Genomic DNA, 17150 nt, shown 5'->3' with positions numbered 1-17150 from the left:
CCATAGTCCCATATGTTATAGAAATAAGCCGTTATGATTTAAATGACATTAACTTTCCATTTTATTTTATTTTTTTAATTTTTTTTTTTTATATATATATAGATTAGTGTATTATGGAATACACATCAAGTAATGCTTTTTTAGTAGGCTGTTACACTACTGTCATGCAATTTGATAATCAGCTTTTGAATCAACACTTGTTAAAAAAAGAATAACTGGTTTTATTCACTGCTATGTCATCCTAAATGCATGACAATCGCATAACAGTCTGCTTAAAAAAAAAATAAAAAAAATTGGCTTACATCTTTTGCCTCCCTTATTCAATTGGAATAAGTTAGCAATTTGGTGTTGCCCGTTGGGATATACATTTATAGTGCAATTGTAATAAAGAATCCGGCACCCAATTCTTGTCATAGTCTTTGCTATTATAGAATAAAATTTTAGACAGAATTTCCTTATACAAAACGATATGGCTATTTGACAGTACTCATCTTAATATTAGAAAACCATTTCTAAGAATTTGAAGTTTTTTTCTCAACCAATCAGCAAAATGATTTTTTGTTCTTTGTTTTTTGGTTTTTTGGAAACTTCACTTAACCCTTCCATCACATTTGCAATTACTACCCAAAATTAATTAACTCTTAATTTAGTGTGTTGAATTTTTAATTTTTTGTAATGTCACCTCTCCATTAAGTTTTCCGTTAAATCCAAATAGAGGAGTGTTAAAATTATCAAAATAACCTTAATTTTTTTTTTTTTTTTTTGAAAAAATGAAGTAAAGATTCAAGTGGTGGTCAAGATTTAACAGAATTTGCAAAAATACGCATGTATGAATCTTTGTAAATTTTTTTTGGGATAACTTCACTTTAAACCCCTGAATTACTATGCAATTTGACAAGCCCCATGAACTTCAAAACCTCTCAATTTGAGCCCCTAAACTTTCAATTGCAGTTAATTTACCCCCCTCCCCTCCCCTCCATCAATTTTTTTGCCATTAACACTCTTAAAAAGACAAAATTACCCTTCAATTTTCTTTTTATTAAAAAAAATTTGAAAACAATGGAATTTTTTTTTGTTTTGAAAAAAAAAGGGTCACAAGCTGGCCCAACCAGGGGTCACCTTGTGATTTTTTTTTTAATAATATATATATATATATATATATATATATATATATATTTTAATTTTTAATTTGAAATTAACGGTAAATTTGAAATTTTATGAAAAGTTAGGGGTATAAACGTCATTGTCTCACTTTTAACGTTTAAAAATCTGACGGAGGGTCCAAATTGAGTGCAATTAAAAGTTCATGAGTTCAAATTGAGAAGTTTTGAAGTTCGGGGGGTGGAGGGGTCTTGTCAAATCACGTGGTAATTCAGGAGTTTAAAGTGAAGTTACCCATTATTTTTATTTTATTTGGTATTTTGAAAATTTTGACATAATTTAATGAAAATACTTAACAGATTGGTGACATTACAAAAAATTAGAAATTCCTTGCACTAAATTGAGAGTTTTTGAACTTTATGGGATAATTGTAAAAGTGATAGAAGTTGAGGGGTTCAGTTCTTTATCTAAAAAATTCATTTTAATGAGACAAAAGAAGTGTTTTAGATATACATTTCATCAAAATACAACACTCTATTCCTCAAGGTTTCGTGACAGAAGTGTTAATCTCCTCTTAGTAGTATACAGAGAATAGGCAAATGACTCATAATAGTCATTATAATTTAAGATAAAGCAAAAAAAAAAAAAAAAAAAGGTTCGTAAAACTTGCAGTCAAACATTGGCGAGCACACTGAGTTCGTACATGATCATGTTGAATGCATCGAATCTGAGTGGAGGTGAGTTCCATTGGAAGTGCTTCTGCACCTGGTTCACAAGGGGAGCAGATTTTCAAAAATAACTCACTTTCTAATCCAACCTTCAAGACATATCCATTTTGGACATTGCAGGCTGAGTGTTCAATGTCGGAAACAACAATGGTGCTTAATTAGAGAACGAAGAAAAGGACAACGTTATAACGCATGCATGACATATCATTCACATTAAGGTCTTGAGTTTAAACTCTGTTTTTAAATTTCATTTCAATTAAATATAACACGTGTTGTTTTGCATATAAAAGAGAGAGTTAGAATATTAATTTAAATAATTAAATAAATCATTTCCGATAAAGTTTACCTTGCGTAAGTTGTTTTCCATTACAATGAAATCTGCTTCTCGTATGCCTTCAAGAGTTTCCTCGAGCCGATTCACATCATCCACGTCTAGTATTATTGAAAATTTTTTCCAGTCAAGAGTATCAGCGAATGGGTAATCCGTGTAGCTTGTAAAGATAACTGCAGAGAGACACATAAAAGCACCATCATGGACACATATTGGGTTGTTTGTTAGTTTTGAAAATAGAAAACAAAAAATCAGAAGAAGAAAACAAGATACTTACGTTTTGTTTTGTTTTGTATATGTTTGAAATATAGCTGGAATGATTATGTAGTAAAAATCAGCCCTTTTATTTTTAACAAAGTGCTGATCCAATTTCTAATTTTTACTTTCACATTATTAAGTTATATAGTAGTCGTATGACAGTACTATTAAATAACATTACTCTTAATTTGGAAAAATTAGAAAACCCCTATGTGTGATTTAACATGTTGCATGAAACCAGTTTGATTTAGCAAAGATTCTTGTGGATAGTATAACTATAACAGATCCACATGTATAAAACCATTGCATAAAAGAACCCCATGGGAAGAGGCATGATATATTACCAGGAATACATCCATAACGGATGGAGTCTGCTATAAGGGCAGTATTGGCTGGGAATCCATGAGGGCATATGCAGAACTTTGTCCTGTGAATTTTGTCATGAAGTAGCAGATATCCTTCAGCAGTATTATTCCACACGCGTTCAGATTCAAGTTCAGTAACATCTTTCCACTGTTCTTCCAGACTCGCTCTTATTAACGAATTGGGAATGCCTGCCCAGGGATCAATCCTTTTCCTGCAACAATCACCCACTTCAATATTCTATCTGTACATTCTATATTGAATTCATACTTGTTTGGAAAACTATATTGAAACTATGAATGATCTCTGCAATGAACAACAGCTAACTACTATAAAAAAGTTGGCCAAACTCAATTAAGAAAACCTTCCAACAGATGAAGAAAATGATTCATGTACTGGAGGGAGGGGAATGTCCTTGTATGGAATAGAATGAGTATCATAGGTAGCTGGACACACAAGTCGAATTGGATTCTTCTTAATAAATATTGAAACTCCATCAGCAACCTCCAAACCAATGTCATGACATATCAAAAAAAAGTGATCAGCTCCATCAGTTCGGTTCCAGTAGGGGTACTTTGAGATTATGCTCTCCACGTAATTCTCAACTATACTGATCATTTTCTCATAAGATGTTCCCTGAATTCCACAAATATTGCAGACACACATCAGAAAGAGAGGAAAACTCTCAAATCGAGAATTAACCAAAATACTTGCAAGTTGTAGCAAACATAGTATAAGACAAATGAGTCTTCAAAGCATATATGCCTGTAATTTGAATATTTCTTATATATTTCTTATTTTGTATTATGTATCATATAAATCAATATTATTTTCCAATTAGAAAATGAAATTGGAAAAGCTTACCAGCAGATAAGCATTACTGATTTCACTCCACACAATTATTACCAACTAAGTTTATATCAAAGCTCAACAATGTAAAGAAATCTCAGTAAGTGATTTCCTAACTTATCATTTGATTCCCTCCTCTTTCTTTGGTCCTCCTAAGCATTAAAAGATTAGCTTAAATGTTGGAACTAGTGGCTCATATTTAAACACCAGTGATTGGCCGAGTAGACGGAACATAGTGAAAAAAGCGAGAACAATACAAGAAATATATATATATATATATATATATATATATATATATATTTCTTGTATTATACACACACATACTGTTTACTCATTCATCAAAAAAAAAAAAAAATTTTGCAAAATTGCAAAATGAAATTGATGAAATTAATGTACATACCTGGGTGCGCATTTGATGCCAAGAAATGGGAATAAAGAAGAAGTGAGCCTTAAGAGGATTTGTGGTGAGGAAGCGACTCTCCTTGATATTCTTGAAGAAGTAGGCCTCGCTCCCGTACATCCCCGTCAGCTCCCTCGGCGACTGAAAGTACGCGCCGGGGTCTCTGTCCTGGTATATGTAGATCTTGAAGTACCTCTCCATTCGATCGTACACCAAACGGGTCTCCGGAAAGCGAAACACCTCCTCGGAGCCGGAGGCAGTACCTGCATGTAGGAATTTATAAATGACGAAGAGGAAGATCCCGACGCCAATACACCCAAACCGCAAGATGACGATCATACGCTGTCTGTATGGCAGATGGTTTAAAAAAATGGTACTGAGAGAGTTTCTCCTGGCCATGGTTGGTTTTTTCTTGGATTGATTTTCTCGGGAAAGTGATCAATCAGAGGCCTGGATTTTTGAGCGGGAAAAGAAAGCGTTCGGTTCCTCTGTTCGTTAGGTTCGTTACAAGAATTTGGAAATGGGAGCGGGAATTTAAATTGGGTTTTATTTATGCATATATATTGGTCTACTGGAATCTGGACCGTCGGATGAAGGCTTTTAGAATTCCGCACCTGCAATGGGTTGCCAACAACTTGATAATTCTTTTGAAGCTTTGTGAGCCAAACTACTTGTTATTATACCTCGTCGTCCCATTTTGATTAACCTAAACAATATAACCCAAAGTTCACTATGTTATAGAATTAGAGTCTTAGAGTCTGTTTGGGATTGCATGTGACAAATAGAGCTTTTGGGCAAAAGCTTCATTTTTAAATTTTTGTCAAAAGTGTTTTTTTTTGCAATTTTTAAGCTTGTTGGACCCTTAAAAATACTTATCTCTTCAAATGGCCTTTTTGAGTATTAAAAACACTTTTAGACTCATCAAAAACAATCTCAAACATGCCCTTAAGTAGTTATGATTTAAATGACTTATACAAAAATAAAGTTGTTATGAGCATCCCATGTTTGTATAGATTAGATCATTAGCGTATTATGTACGTAATACACATCGAGTAGGCTATTAACTTGATGACGTGACAATGAAAATCATCATTGCATCAACTTGTAAAAAAAATGCTAATTTTCATTGACACATGATCTCATACGCATGGTATTCATGTAATATTCTACTAAATAACATTGCTTAATACACACCATAAAGAATGAATATCTTATGCAATGTGCGTTTAGCACACTATTTTACATTTAGGGAAAGGTCTACGTACTCCTCTCAAACTATTACTCAAGTAACTCGTAATTAATCTTGAAATATGATCCGTGAGTTGACGTGTACATACCATGCATCGACGTCGCTTGGGCTTTTCAGGTTTCGGTGGTATTGGATTAATTTTCTCTTCATTCGTAATCTTAAATATTACGAATAGAGTAATGCTATTTCACAAATGGGAGCTATGCTGACCATCTGTGGATCCAACTGCCATCTGTTGACCTTGATGAGCAAGTATTTCTCAGTTAATAAATATGGTTAATCACCTTTCGCGCACCACACGTTACAAGAGATTACTTTGATAGTATTTTACTTCAACCATAACAACAAAGATAACACCTCTATCTATAAAATTAATGAAAGTACACATCATTGCCAGGAGTGGAGAAAGAGAGGTAGAGAGGTGCATTTATAGTCGGTAAAGAACTTTTGGACACTTTATTTTTCTACTATAACGCCTCCAAAACTTGCCCTGACTATTTTGGTAGGGTTACTCGCAATTTTCAAATTCAGTTAATTGGTAATTGACTAAAAGAATTGCCCATCAAGCATAGTCAGAGTAATTGTAAAAAAAAGGTGAAAATGATGATCTGAGGTATCTAAAATAAATCATCAAGCATGCATGTACTATCATCAATCATTGGCCAGGAGCTACTAATCGAAATACAATTATTTTAATAAAACATTATATAAGTACAATAGTCTTCGGACTTCTTTTCGTAAAAAAAATAGGTAAACATTGTACAAGTACATATAGTTATTTAAGTGCATAAGTAAACATATATTTATTTTAAACAAAATAGGTGTCTCCTCTATCATTACACACAAAGTATGGTTTTGGTTTATGAGAAGATTGGGTGTAATCCAATCAACAATCGCCTATAATTCTTAATTTAGAAAACTAATGCTTTAATAGATCATAACTATCAAATATGATCTACCCTATATATTACTTCTTCTCAATAGGGTTGGCGTTGTTTCGAGGGACCCGTAATACAATGCCGATTATTGTATAAATTTTAATTACTCGTAAGTGCATGAATCGTTTGCAGTTAACGGATTGAAAATGTGAGGTCGATCCTATAGGAAATTGTTTTTTTAAGAACAAATTATATCTAAACTAATTTAATCCTAACCTAGTTCCAAAAGATGTTTGAATTTTGGGTTTTTCAAAATAAAAAGACTAAACATAAACTAAATAAAGGAAAATAAATCAAAAGAAAAACACTAAGAGTTTGGAATCCACACTCACCGAATCATAACAACATATTCCGTATTCATCAATATTAATCCGAAGTTCTCACAAATTAAATCATATGTATGTTTTACTATGCTTCAAAAAGTTAATCAAAATCATCCCATGTATCAATTCATTGCATAAATCACAAAAGGAATCCAATTTCAATCAAATCATCAAATGTATCCGTAAATCACAAAAGATATCCAATTTCAATCGAAACACCAAATCTATCCGTAGAACAAATCTCAAGGGATATCCAATTTTTTTAAGCAAATAAAACAAAGCAATCAATTACGTGAAATTATCTTAAATCATCCAATGTATCTGTGCTTTACACAAATCACAATGGATATCCAACTTAAATCAAATAATCTGATGTATCCAATGAACTAATGACAATGGATACCCAATATTTAATAAATAAAATAAGTAATCGATTAAAAGTGATCAACAATTAATTGAATATAAACAGAACAATGAGAAATATAATTCATATCATTGGAAAAGTATCAATTTACATGAAAATCATACATTGCTAATCATTTGTGAGACTTCTTCCTCAACCTTAATTGGAGATTTAGCCTCTCATGGAATTGCAAGAAAATACAACCAAATGGGAATCCATAGAAATTGAGAAACTTACAATGATAAAATTCAAATTGAAAGCCACCAAAAATTAGAAAACCCTAGCCTTTTTGCTCCTATTCTCTCCAAAAATCGTCTCTAGCAGCCCCCCTTCTTCTAAAATTTCGTATTCTTTTTATAACTTATTTTCTAGGGTTTTAGGGCCCAAAACGGCTCAGGTCTACTGTCTGATACGTGGTCGTCCGGACAGGCCTTTTAGCCATCCGGATGGGCTACTAAGCTTTTGTGCGCTCAAGCGGCACTGACGTGCGCTTGAGCACACGTCTGTCTAGACGTACCTTGCCGCCTTGGTGATTTTCTTCCAAAAAAACTGGTATTTCTCCCATTAAATCCACGTTTTACCCTTGGCAAGCTTCAAAACACTAAAACACCAAAACTAACACAAACATTAGAACATAATAAAGCTAAAGGATTAACAAATGCAAATTAAGGGGCCCAAATATGCAATATTTGGCACCCATCACAGGTGCCCTGGCCATTGTACTAGAATGTCTATTCTAAACACGCGGGATCCTATCGAGTAGTGAGCTAGCCTAAGGTCACAAAAATCCTATTTTCACCAATTCTAGATACTGTTCGCACGTTCTAGCTTATGGCCGAATGTTCAGTTTCGAGGGTGAACGTTTGGTCATAATGCAGAGAATGTTCGGTTAGTGGCCAGAATGTATGCAAAGCTCCTAACTCCAATTCATCACGTAACAATTCTCATCTTAGGTTTTTAATGAGTACATGTAAATATAACAAGCCATAATAGCATGCAAGTCTAGGCAAACACTAGGTGTTCTTAAAACGTTTGAAACCTTTTTTTTTTTTTTTTTTTTCTCTCTCTCTTCTTAAAGAGACTGATAACACAATTTATAAGGGCACTTTGAAACTTGTTAAGTGCATGAAAATCATAAAGATAACATGAAAACCAAGTAGATCCAGAAGATCTTACCTTGAAGATGGCAAATCACTTCTAAGCCTTCTCCTTCTCTCTTAAAAATCTCTTCTCACTCTAGGATTAGGGTTTCTAGTGTAGGGGTGGAGTTTGGGGTGAGAAGAAGGGGTATTTGCAGTTGGGGAGGGTGTGCAAGGGTCTGAAAATTAGGAGAATGGGTTAAAATTTCTTTCCAAACTGTCACCAAACGTTCGGTACTTAGGTGCGAATGTTCGGTGTACACAATGGTTTTAGGGTTGCAGGTTGAACGTTCGATCAATGCCCAATGATTTAAAATTTAGTTAGCTAACATTTGGTGTGGTCCTCGTGCGAACGTTCGTACTAGGGTTAAGCTCGAACGTTCAGTGGTCCCCAGTGAACGTTCAGTTAGAAGCTGATTTTTGGTCTTTCGGCTATTTTTCAAATAGAAGGTTTTTCTCCCAAAAGAGTTGCACTCTTATGGTCATAATTATAACTTTTTAAAATTAATTGGTTTTTTTTTTGTTGTTTTTTTTTTTTGATTTAAAACAAGATGTTTTTTTTTTTAATAAATCCCGTTCTTAAGGTTTTGGTATTTTGGGGCATCACATTCTCCCCATCTTATAAAAATTTTGTCCTTGAAATTTCAACGTTTTGAAAATGCCCTTCTTAAAAGGGAGTCCGATGTTTTGAAAAGATAACAAAACATAAAATAATTCTTGAAGGAGAAGTGAAGAAACAACATTAAACACTAAAGATGAACATAAAAGTAAAACTAGATGCCACATAGAAATATAACCAAATATGTACATATCAAGATTGCCACCATTAGGGTGGACTTATAAAATGTAACAAAATACAAACCGACAATGAAATAAAGTAAAAGAAAGGCCACTAAGCACCCCTAGGGCTACGTCTTGCCAAGCCCCGACCTCTGGGGCTCCGTCTTCCATGGTTGGTACTTGAGCCATGAAGCCCATAATCCTTCCCGTTCAGGGGTGGTCCTACTTTCCTATTGTGCATGTCGAGAATCCTCCCAGTGTTGACACCATTGTTGCTCCGATCAGTGGCTGTCTCTCTCCTCTCTTCCGCAAATGTTGTGGACAAGCGCCCCATCTCCTTGCGAAGAGCTGTCATCTGTTCTCCCGGTCGGGCAATGTCCTGGCCCTGCTAGGAAAGGATCTCCATGATGCGGTCGTAGTCGAAACCGGCCTCAGCAGGTGGGGCAAATCGCAAGAATGAGGCTCCATTCGACGATTGTCCTCTCGCTGCCGACTGTTGGGCTCGTGGAGCTCAAGTAGTTGCAATTGCCTTGCCAAGATGTGACCTGCTCGCATTGAAGAATCAGGAGGTGAAGGGTCCCTCTAGGAATGTGAGAGGCTGGTCTTCCAGAGATACCTTAGCGTGTTCCAAAATCCTTGTGATTAAGGCCCTATAAGGGAGAAATTTCCTGAGGTCCTCCACCATCACATCCTTCATGATCGAGAACAAAAAGGCGAAATCAATCGGAGCTTGAATAGGAATTGCATGGACGCAAAGAGCTCTATCCCAAGTGATGGTGGCGAGCCTCCTGACTGGGAGTATCCATCTGATCATGATGCAATAGACAAGTCAGGTCTCATCCATGCGATCACTCACGATGAATCCCCTTGCCCATCTAGCTCTATCTAATGAGGCCACCCTTCAACAAAGCACCCCACAAGCTGGCGGCAAGTAGGTATAATGATGCAGCGTGACTTAGTGGGCTGCAGCGAAGAACATCAATAAAGCAGCAGATATGTAATTCTAGATCTTGAGTCTATTAATGACCTAAGAATTCTTTTCAAAATATAGAGTCTATCTATGATTTCAAGGAAAAATATGAAGAAAACTCATCTATGAGTAATTCTTATTCAAAAGAATCAATAATAAACAACAACTCCCATTCTCTGGAGGCTATATGCATATATTTATAGCCCAATACCCTAAACTTAATAAAATAACGAAATAAAGACTCCCCAAACCCTAACCCTACTAAAATAACAACATAAAGTCGGTTTTAAAAATAAAACAAACTAACGGCTACGCAATCTGCATCATTCTCCCCTTGTTGGAGAGAATTCGTCCTCGAATTTGGTCGGTTCTTTCCATGGTCCTTTGGATGCCCTATCAACTCGTTCCACTCACCCTTCCTCAAGATCAAAACAAGACAACACCTCATAGTAAGCGTGATGCTCCTCATCCTCAGAATACCTTGACGGTTGTTGTGACGGCCCCACACACCACTTGGCAATACTTTGGATTTGCCATACTTCTCTCGCTCATTTTCCCTTCCACGTGCCATGAAAATACTCAAGAAAGGGTCAGCCATTGTTTCCCTTGTGAACATATAATTTTCCTCATCCGCATCAAACTCACCATAATCTTCGTTAGGATAATTTAAAATTTCTTCAACACCAAGAAAATCAACATAATCAACCTCTTCACCATTAAAATTAGGCACTTCACCTAAAAGGTCTTCACCACCCTCTTCATAATCGGTGATGTCATCCGTGGGCTCTTCCTCTTCCAATTGATCATCTTCGGGCTAGAAGCCATCAAACATGGGAAAAAACCCATCTTCTTCGTATTCTTCCCCGTCCAATTGGTCATCTTTTTCGGGGTAGAGGCCGTCAAACATGGGATAAAACCCATCTTCTTCGTGCTCTTCCGGGGGTTTTTCCTCTTCCCATGAATCATCTTCTTCGGGCTCCTCATCATAAGTTGGTGGGGAATCCCAAGCCACAAATCCTTGCGAAGGATCTTCAACATCTTTTTGTCAGAACTCTTCATCAATGAATTCGGATTCCTGAAACTCTCAATCCACAGATTCTTTTTCCTCCTCCACAAAATATGGATTCGGTTTATGGATTTGTAGTTGGCAAGTAAGGATCCAATTGGCCTGTCATGGACTCTTCGCCTCACTCCCTATTTCCCTAAATACCATTTTTTTGTAGGAATTTTCTATTTTCCTTATCACAGCCATAGACCCTTGTCTCCAATTTTGTGATTTTTGGCCCATGGTATAACTATGGGGCAAAAAAGCAACTCGCATATATTTCAATAGTTCCTCCCAACTATTGATCTTCAATTTGCCTTGCCGCATCCTAGTTTTCTTCAGTTGTTGCCACCACGCAACAACTCTTCCTCGGAATGTGTGTACCACCAAAAAGACTTGTTGTTTATCGAGCACCCCGTTGAATTTAAAAACCTTTTCAACAGCTAACACCCAATCCAGAAATTCGTTGGGTTATAGATCCCCGTCAAATTTCGGAATTTTAAGTTCGAATCTACTCACTCCCCGACTAGCATAAGCTTGTGCAAGGTGCTGGCGTTTGTGCGTTCGGAGCCTCGCAAACAGGTTTCTAGATCCGTTCCCATGTTGACCACGCAAGTTGGATAATTTGTTAGTGAGGTCTTCAATTTGATCCCTCATAGCCCTGAATCGATCCTCCGTGTGTTGCCAATGTTCAGCGATAGATTTGTCTTTCGCCTTCGCGAATCGCAATCTTGGTTGGCGACGACAACCGTTCAGCCCACCACTCATGTGCCGTAAGCGAATTGCCGGTTGCTCCTTACGTGCTATCTCCATGCGCACGTGCACCTCGTTCATGTCTACACAACGGTCACGCCTCCCCATTCATGGAAAGTAACTGAGCTTTGATACCAACTGATGCAGCGTGACTTGGTGAGCTGTAGCGAAGAACATCAATATAGAGTCTATCTATGATTTCAAGGAAAAATATCAAGAAAACTCACTTATAAGTAATTCTTATTCAACATAATCAATAATAAACAATAACTTTCCTTCTTTAAAGGCTATAAGCATATATTTATAGCCTAAAACCCTAAACCTAATAAAATATGACATAAATACCCCCAAAATCCTAAACCTAATAAAATAACAAAATAAAGACTCCCAAACCCTAACCCTAATAAAATAATAACATATAACATAAAGTCGGTTTAGAAAATAAAACAAACTGACGGCTATGCAATTTGCATCATATAGCGTTGACCACCAAGGGGAATGCGGGGTTTGCCATCCTCAATGCCTCGGTGATACTGCTCATCAAGTCCGGGGTCACCACAATAGGCTTCCTTCGCAGCCATGTCATAAAGTAGTTGTGGTGCTGGCAGTGGAGGTTCGCATGGAACTCCTGGACCAGTATCTTGGCTACCGATCGGTACTTGGTGAGCATCCTCTCCTAGCCCTAGAATTAGAAGAGCTCTTGTATCCTTGGGGCATGCTGAGCTACTTCATCCATTCTTTAGAACAATACCAGAAATACACATACTTGTGTACGTAAAGAGAGAAATCAATCAATCTATATACATACCAGGCTACGCATTTGATGCCAAGAAATGGAAATAAAGTAGATGTCATTGGGTTTTGAATTGTCAACTTCAAAGGTTTTGTAAATATAAAGGGTTTGGCTGCCCCGAAGAGGTTTTAATTTTAGAGAATTTTCTAAAAGGTTTTCTCTTCGTCACCAAAATATCTGTGTCAGATTGATTTACTGCTTTACATATTTTGGTGAATGATTGGTTGTATGATTTGTTATTTTTAATTCCCGTGTATTATTTGCATACACCTATTCAACTCCCTTCTAGGTGTTGTTTGGAGTTGTTTATATATTTTCAAAGGTGAGCCTAACTGGATCAGTGGTGAGGAAGATACTCTCCTATATTCTTGAAGAAGTAGGCCCTTCTCCCGTACAGGGGTGGAGAGAAGGGGGATCGAGAGGGGTCAAATGCCCCCTCTCAACCCCCAAAATTTTCTCTTACTTATGGTAAAAAATCTCCAAATGTCTTGGTTGCCCCACCCTAAGCCACTCATTAGGGGCAATAGATATCATCATCAACGACTCAGCCACTTATTATACATCAGGGGCAAACAAGATTTTTTTTTTGTTACATAGAGTTTCAGACATTTTAGGTTAGACAAAAGGTTGAAGACGATGTGAGATGTGTTTTTATTCTTTCTTCACGTTTTAAATTAGCCTTTAGTTGACGAAAATGCACATTTGCCCAATTGTGACTTCGTTTTATTTTTCTTTTTGTTGGAACTCCATTTTAAAAGCCTGCCATAGCTGTGACACTGTCTAAAAAATTATTGCGACTCAACTTTTAACGCGTTTAAATATCCTTCTTTTTTTTCTTTTTTTTTTTAACACATCCGCAATAAGTTTTTTTTAAAAATTTACCAACGAGGCAACCAATGACCAAACCGACCAAAATAATGAAAAATCACATTTGCAGTTACTCCCCAAAGTTCAAAAACTCTTAACTTAGTGTATCAAATTTTTAATTTTTTGCAATGTCACCCCTCCATTAGGTTTTTCGTTAAACCCAATGGAGGGGGTGTTAAAATTATCAAAATAACCCCAATTTATATATATAAAGAAGCAAAGATTCGCGTTGGTCAGGATTTAACATAATTTGCAAAAATATCCACACTTGAATCTTTGTAATTTCTTCATTTTATTTGGTATTTTGGGAATTTTGACAAGATTTAATGAAAAAAATCTAACGGATTTATGACATTGCAAAAAATTAGAAGTTTCATACACTTGATTGAAAGTTTTTGAACTTTATGAGATAATTGTAAAAGTAATGGAAGTTGAGGGGTTAAGTTGTTTATCTAAAAAATTCCTTTTAATGAGACAAAAGAAATGTTTTAGATATACATTTGGTCAAAATACAACACTTTATTCCTCAAGGTTTTGTGACAGAAGTGTTAATAGATATACAGAGAATTTTTACTTGATACTGAAGCAGGGATGCTGAATATAGAGACAAAAAAAGAAAAGGTTCGTAAAAGTTGCAGTCAAACATTGGCGAGCACAGTGAGATCATACAATACCATGTTGAATGCATCGAATCTGAGTGGAGGTGAGTTCCATTGGAAGTGCTTCTGGACCTGATTCACAAAGGGAGCAGATTTTCAAACATAACTCACTTTCTAATCCAACATTCAAAACATATCAATGTTGGAAACATCAATGGTGCTCAATTAGAGAACTAAGAAAAAGACAATGTTATAATGCATGCATGACATATCATTGTCTTGAGTTCAAACTTTGTTTTTATTATTCATATTCCATTTCAATTAAATATAACACGTGTTGTTTTGCATATAAAAATGATTAAATCAATCATTTCCTATAAAGTTTCCCTTGCGTAAGTTGTTTTGCATTACAGTGAAATCTGCTTCTCGTATGCCTTTAAGAGTGTCCTTGAGCTGATTCACATCATCCTTGTCCAGTATTATTGAAAATTTTTTCCAGTCAAGAGTATCAGCGAATGGGTAATCCGTGTAGTTTGTAAAGATAACTGCAGAGAGACACAAAAACACCATCATGGACACACATATTGGGTTGTTTATTAGTTTTTGAAAATAGAAAACAAAAAAGCAGAAGAAGAAAACAAGATACATCGTATCTCATAGAAGATTTGGCATGTTTTGTTTATGTACGTTTGAAATACAGCTGGGATGATGAGGCAGTAAAAATCAGCCTTTATTTATTTAGTTTTTGTTTTTTACAAATTGGTGATTCAAGGACTAATTTTTTCCACTACGTCATAAATAGCATTACTCTTAAATTGCATGAAACCAGTTTGATTTGTAGAGAGAAAAAAAAATTAAAAAATTAAAAAAAAAAATACTGGCTCACACATGAATAACTCCAATATGTAGCAAACATTCATAACAGATGCAAAAGTGCCACCATTGCATAAAAGAACCCCATAGGAAGATGCATGATATATTACCAGGAATACATCCATAACGGATCGAGTCTGCTATAAGGGCAGTATTGGCTGGGAATCCATGAGGGCATATGCAGAACTTAGTCCTGTGAATTTTGTCATGAAGTAGCAGATATCCTTCAGCAGTATCATTCCACACACGTTCTGATTCAAGTTCGGTAACATCTTTCCACTGTTCTTCCAGACTTGCTCTTATTAAAGAATTGGGAATGCCTGCCCAGGGATCAATCCTTGTCCTGCAACAAACACCCACTTCAATATTTTATCTGTACATTCTATATTGAAATACTTGTTTGGAAAACTATATTGAACCTCTGAATGATCTCTGCAATGAACAACCCTTTATTGAACCTCAATTAATTAAACCTTCCAACAGATGAAGTTACCTATTAACTTGAGGCAGAGCATTTCCTCCAGGTGGATGAGAAAATGATTGATTTACTGGAGGGAGGGGAATATCTCCGAATGGAAGAGAATGAGTATGATAGGTAGCTGGACACACAAGTCGAACTAAATTCTTAGTAAATATTGTAACTCCATCAGTAACCTCCAAACCAATGTCATGGCATATCATAAAAAAGTGATTAGCTCCATCAGTTCGGTTCCAGTAGGGGTACTTTGAGATTATGCTCTCCAGATAATTCTCAACTATAGTGATCATTTTCTCATAAGATGTTCCCTGAATTCCACAAAGTATGCACAGACGCATATCAGAAAGAGAGAGAAACTCTCAAAACGAGAATTAACCAAAATACTTACAATTTGTATAAGACAAATGAGTCTTGAAAGCATATATGCTTTCAAGACTAATTACCATATATTTCTTATATATTTTTCATGTTAGCATATTTAAGTACCACATTTTTCGTATATTTATCATGTATTATGTATTATATAAATCAATATATTCAAGATCGATGCTACTCTCTTTCCTTTCTCTTTCATATATTACTTTGCAATTAGCATTACTGATTTGATTCCTAACTCAACAATATGTGATTTCCTAACTCATCATTTGATTCCCTCCTCTTTCTTTGGTCCTCCTAAGCATTGAAAAGATTAGCTTAGAAATCACAGACTGTTGAACATTGCAGACATGAATTTCTCAAAAATGAAATCTATCTTTTCTCTAATTAATCTCTCTCGGTTGCCAAACCACAATGTCCTGCTCTAATTCAAACACTAGTATCAATTAGAATATGAATATATAATATGCATATTCCGAAAAGCGAGAAAAATTAACTGGTGCCATTCTTTAATTAGAACAATACAAGATATATATATATATATATATATATATATATAGACACACACACGATTTTGAAATATGTTTCAAAATCTGGCATCTACTGTTTTCAGTGCAGATTGTAAAACTGATACTCATTCATCCCAACAAAAAAAAATTGCAAAATTACAAAATGAAATTGATGAAATTAATGTACGTACCTCGGTGCGCATTTGATGCCAAGAAATGGGAATAAAGAAAAGGTGAGCCTTTAGAGGATTTGTGGTGAGGAATCCACTCTCCTTGATATTCTTGAAGAAGTAGGCCTCGCTCCCGTACATCCCCGTCAGCTCCCTCGGCGACTGAAAGTTCGCGCCGGGGTCTCTGTCCCGGTATATGTAGATCTTGAGGTAAGTCTCCATTCGCTCGTACGCGAAACGGGTCTCCGGAAAGCGAAACACCTCCTCGGAGCTGGAGGCTATACCTGCAAAGGCTCGATGTAGGAATTTATAAATGAGGAAGAGGAAGACCGCTAGGATGATCCTGTTGCAGATACGCCTAAACCGCAAGTAAAGGATGATGATCGTACGCAGTCTGTATGGCAGATGGTTAAAAATAGTGGCACTGAGAGAGTTTGTTCTGGCCATGGTTGGTTTTTTCTTGGATTGATTTTCTTGGGAAAGTGATCAATCAGAGGCTGGATTTTTGAGCGGGAAAAGAAAGCGTTCGGTTTCTCTGTTGGTTAGGTTCGTTACAAGAATTTGGAAATAGGAGCGGGAATTTAAATTGGGTTATATATATATATAAGTGGTCTAGTGGAATCTGGACCGTCGGATGAAGGCCATTAATTTTTTTTTAATCGGATGAAGGTCTTTAGAATGCAAACTTGATAATCTTTTTGAAGCTTTTGTGTGAACTACTTATTATACGTCGTCGTTCCATTTTGATTAACCTAAACAATATAACACAAAGTCCACGATGTATAGAATTAAGTAGTTATGATTTGAATGACTTATACAAAAATAAAGTTGTTACGATTTAAATGTTATGAGCTTC

The 17150-nt window shown here is 35.9% G+C and overlaps 2 protein-coding genes across 2 annotated transcripts; both read right to left on the bottom strand.

Moving 5' to 3' along the window:
- Nucleotides 1-1773: 1773 nt before the first annotated feature.
- LOC132177984 (probable glycosyltransferase At5g03795) lies at nucleotides 1774-4369 on the bottom strand. The gene is made up of 5 exons (XM_059590454.1): nucleotides 4031-4369; nucleotides 3146-3417; nucleotides 2763-2995; nucleotides 2176-2333; nucleotides 1774-1866 (listed from the first exon to the last, which is right to left on the bottom strand). The coding sequence occupies exons 1-5, from the start codon at nucleotides 4367-4369 to the stop codon at nucleotides 1774-1776; spliced, it is 1095 nt and encodes a 364-aa protein (XP_059446437.1).
- A 9559-nt stretch (nucleotides 4370-13928) lies between these two features.
- LOC132177983 (probable glycosyltransferase At5g03795) lies at nucleotides 13929-16741 on the bottom strand. Its single transcript, XM_059590453.1, has 5 exons — nucleotides 16316-16741; nucleotides 15256-15548; nucleotides 14873-15105; nucleotides 14285-14434; nucleotides 13929-14029 (listed from the first exon to the last, which is right to left on the bottom strand). Exons 1-5 carry the CDS (start codon nucleotides 16739-16741, stop codon nucleotides 13929-13931), a joined length of 1203 nt encoding a protein of 400 aa, XP_059446436.1.
- Nucleotides 16742-17150: the final 409 nt, after the last annotated feature.

The sequence above is a fragment of the Corylus avellana genome, chromosome ca4 (genome assembly GCF_901000735.1).
Source record: "Corylus avellana chromosome ca4, CavTom2PMs-1.0".
In the NCBI taxonomy this organism is placed as follows: Eukaryota; Viridiplantae; Streptophyta; class Magnoliopsida; order Fagales; family Betulaceae; genus Corylus; species Corylus avellana.
This window is presented reverse-complemented; position numbering and strand designations above follow the sequence as displayed.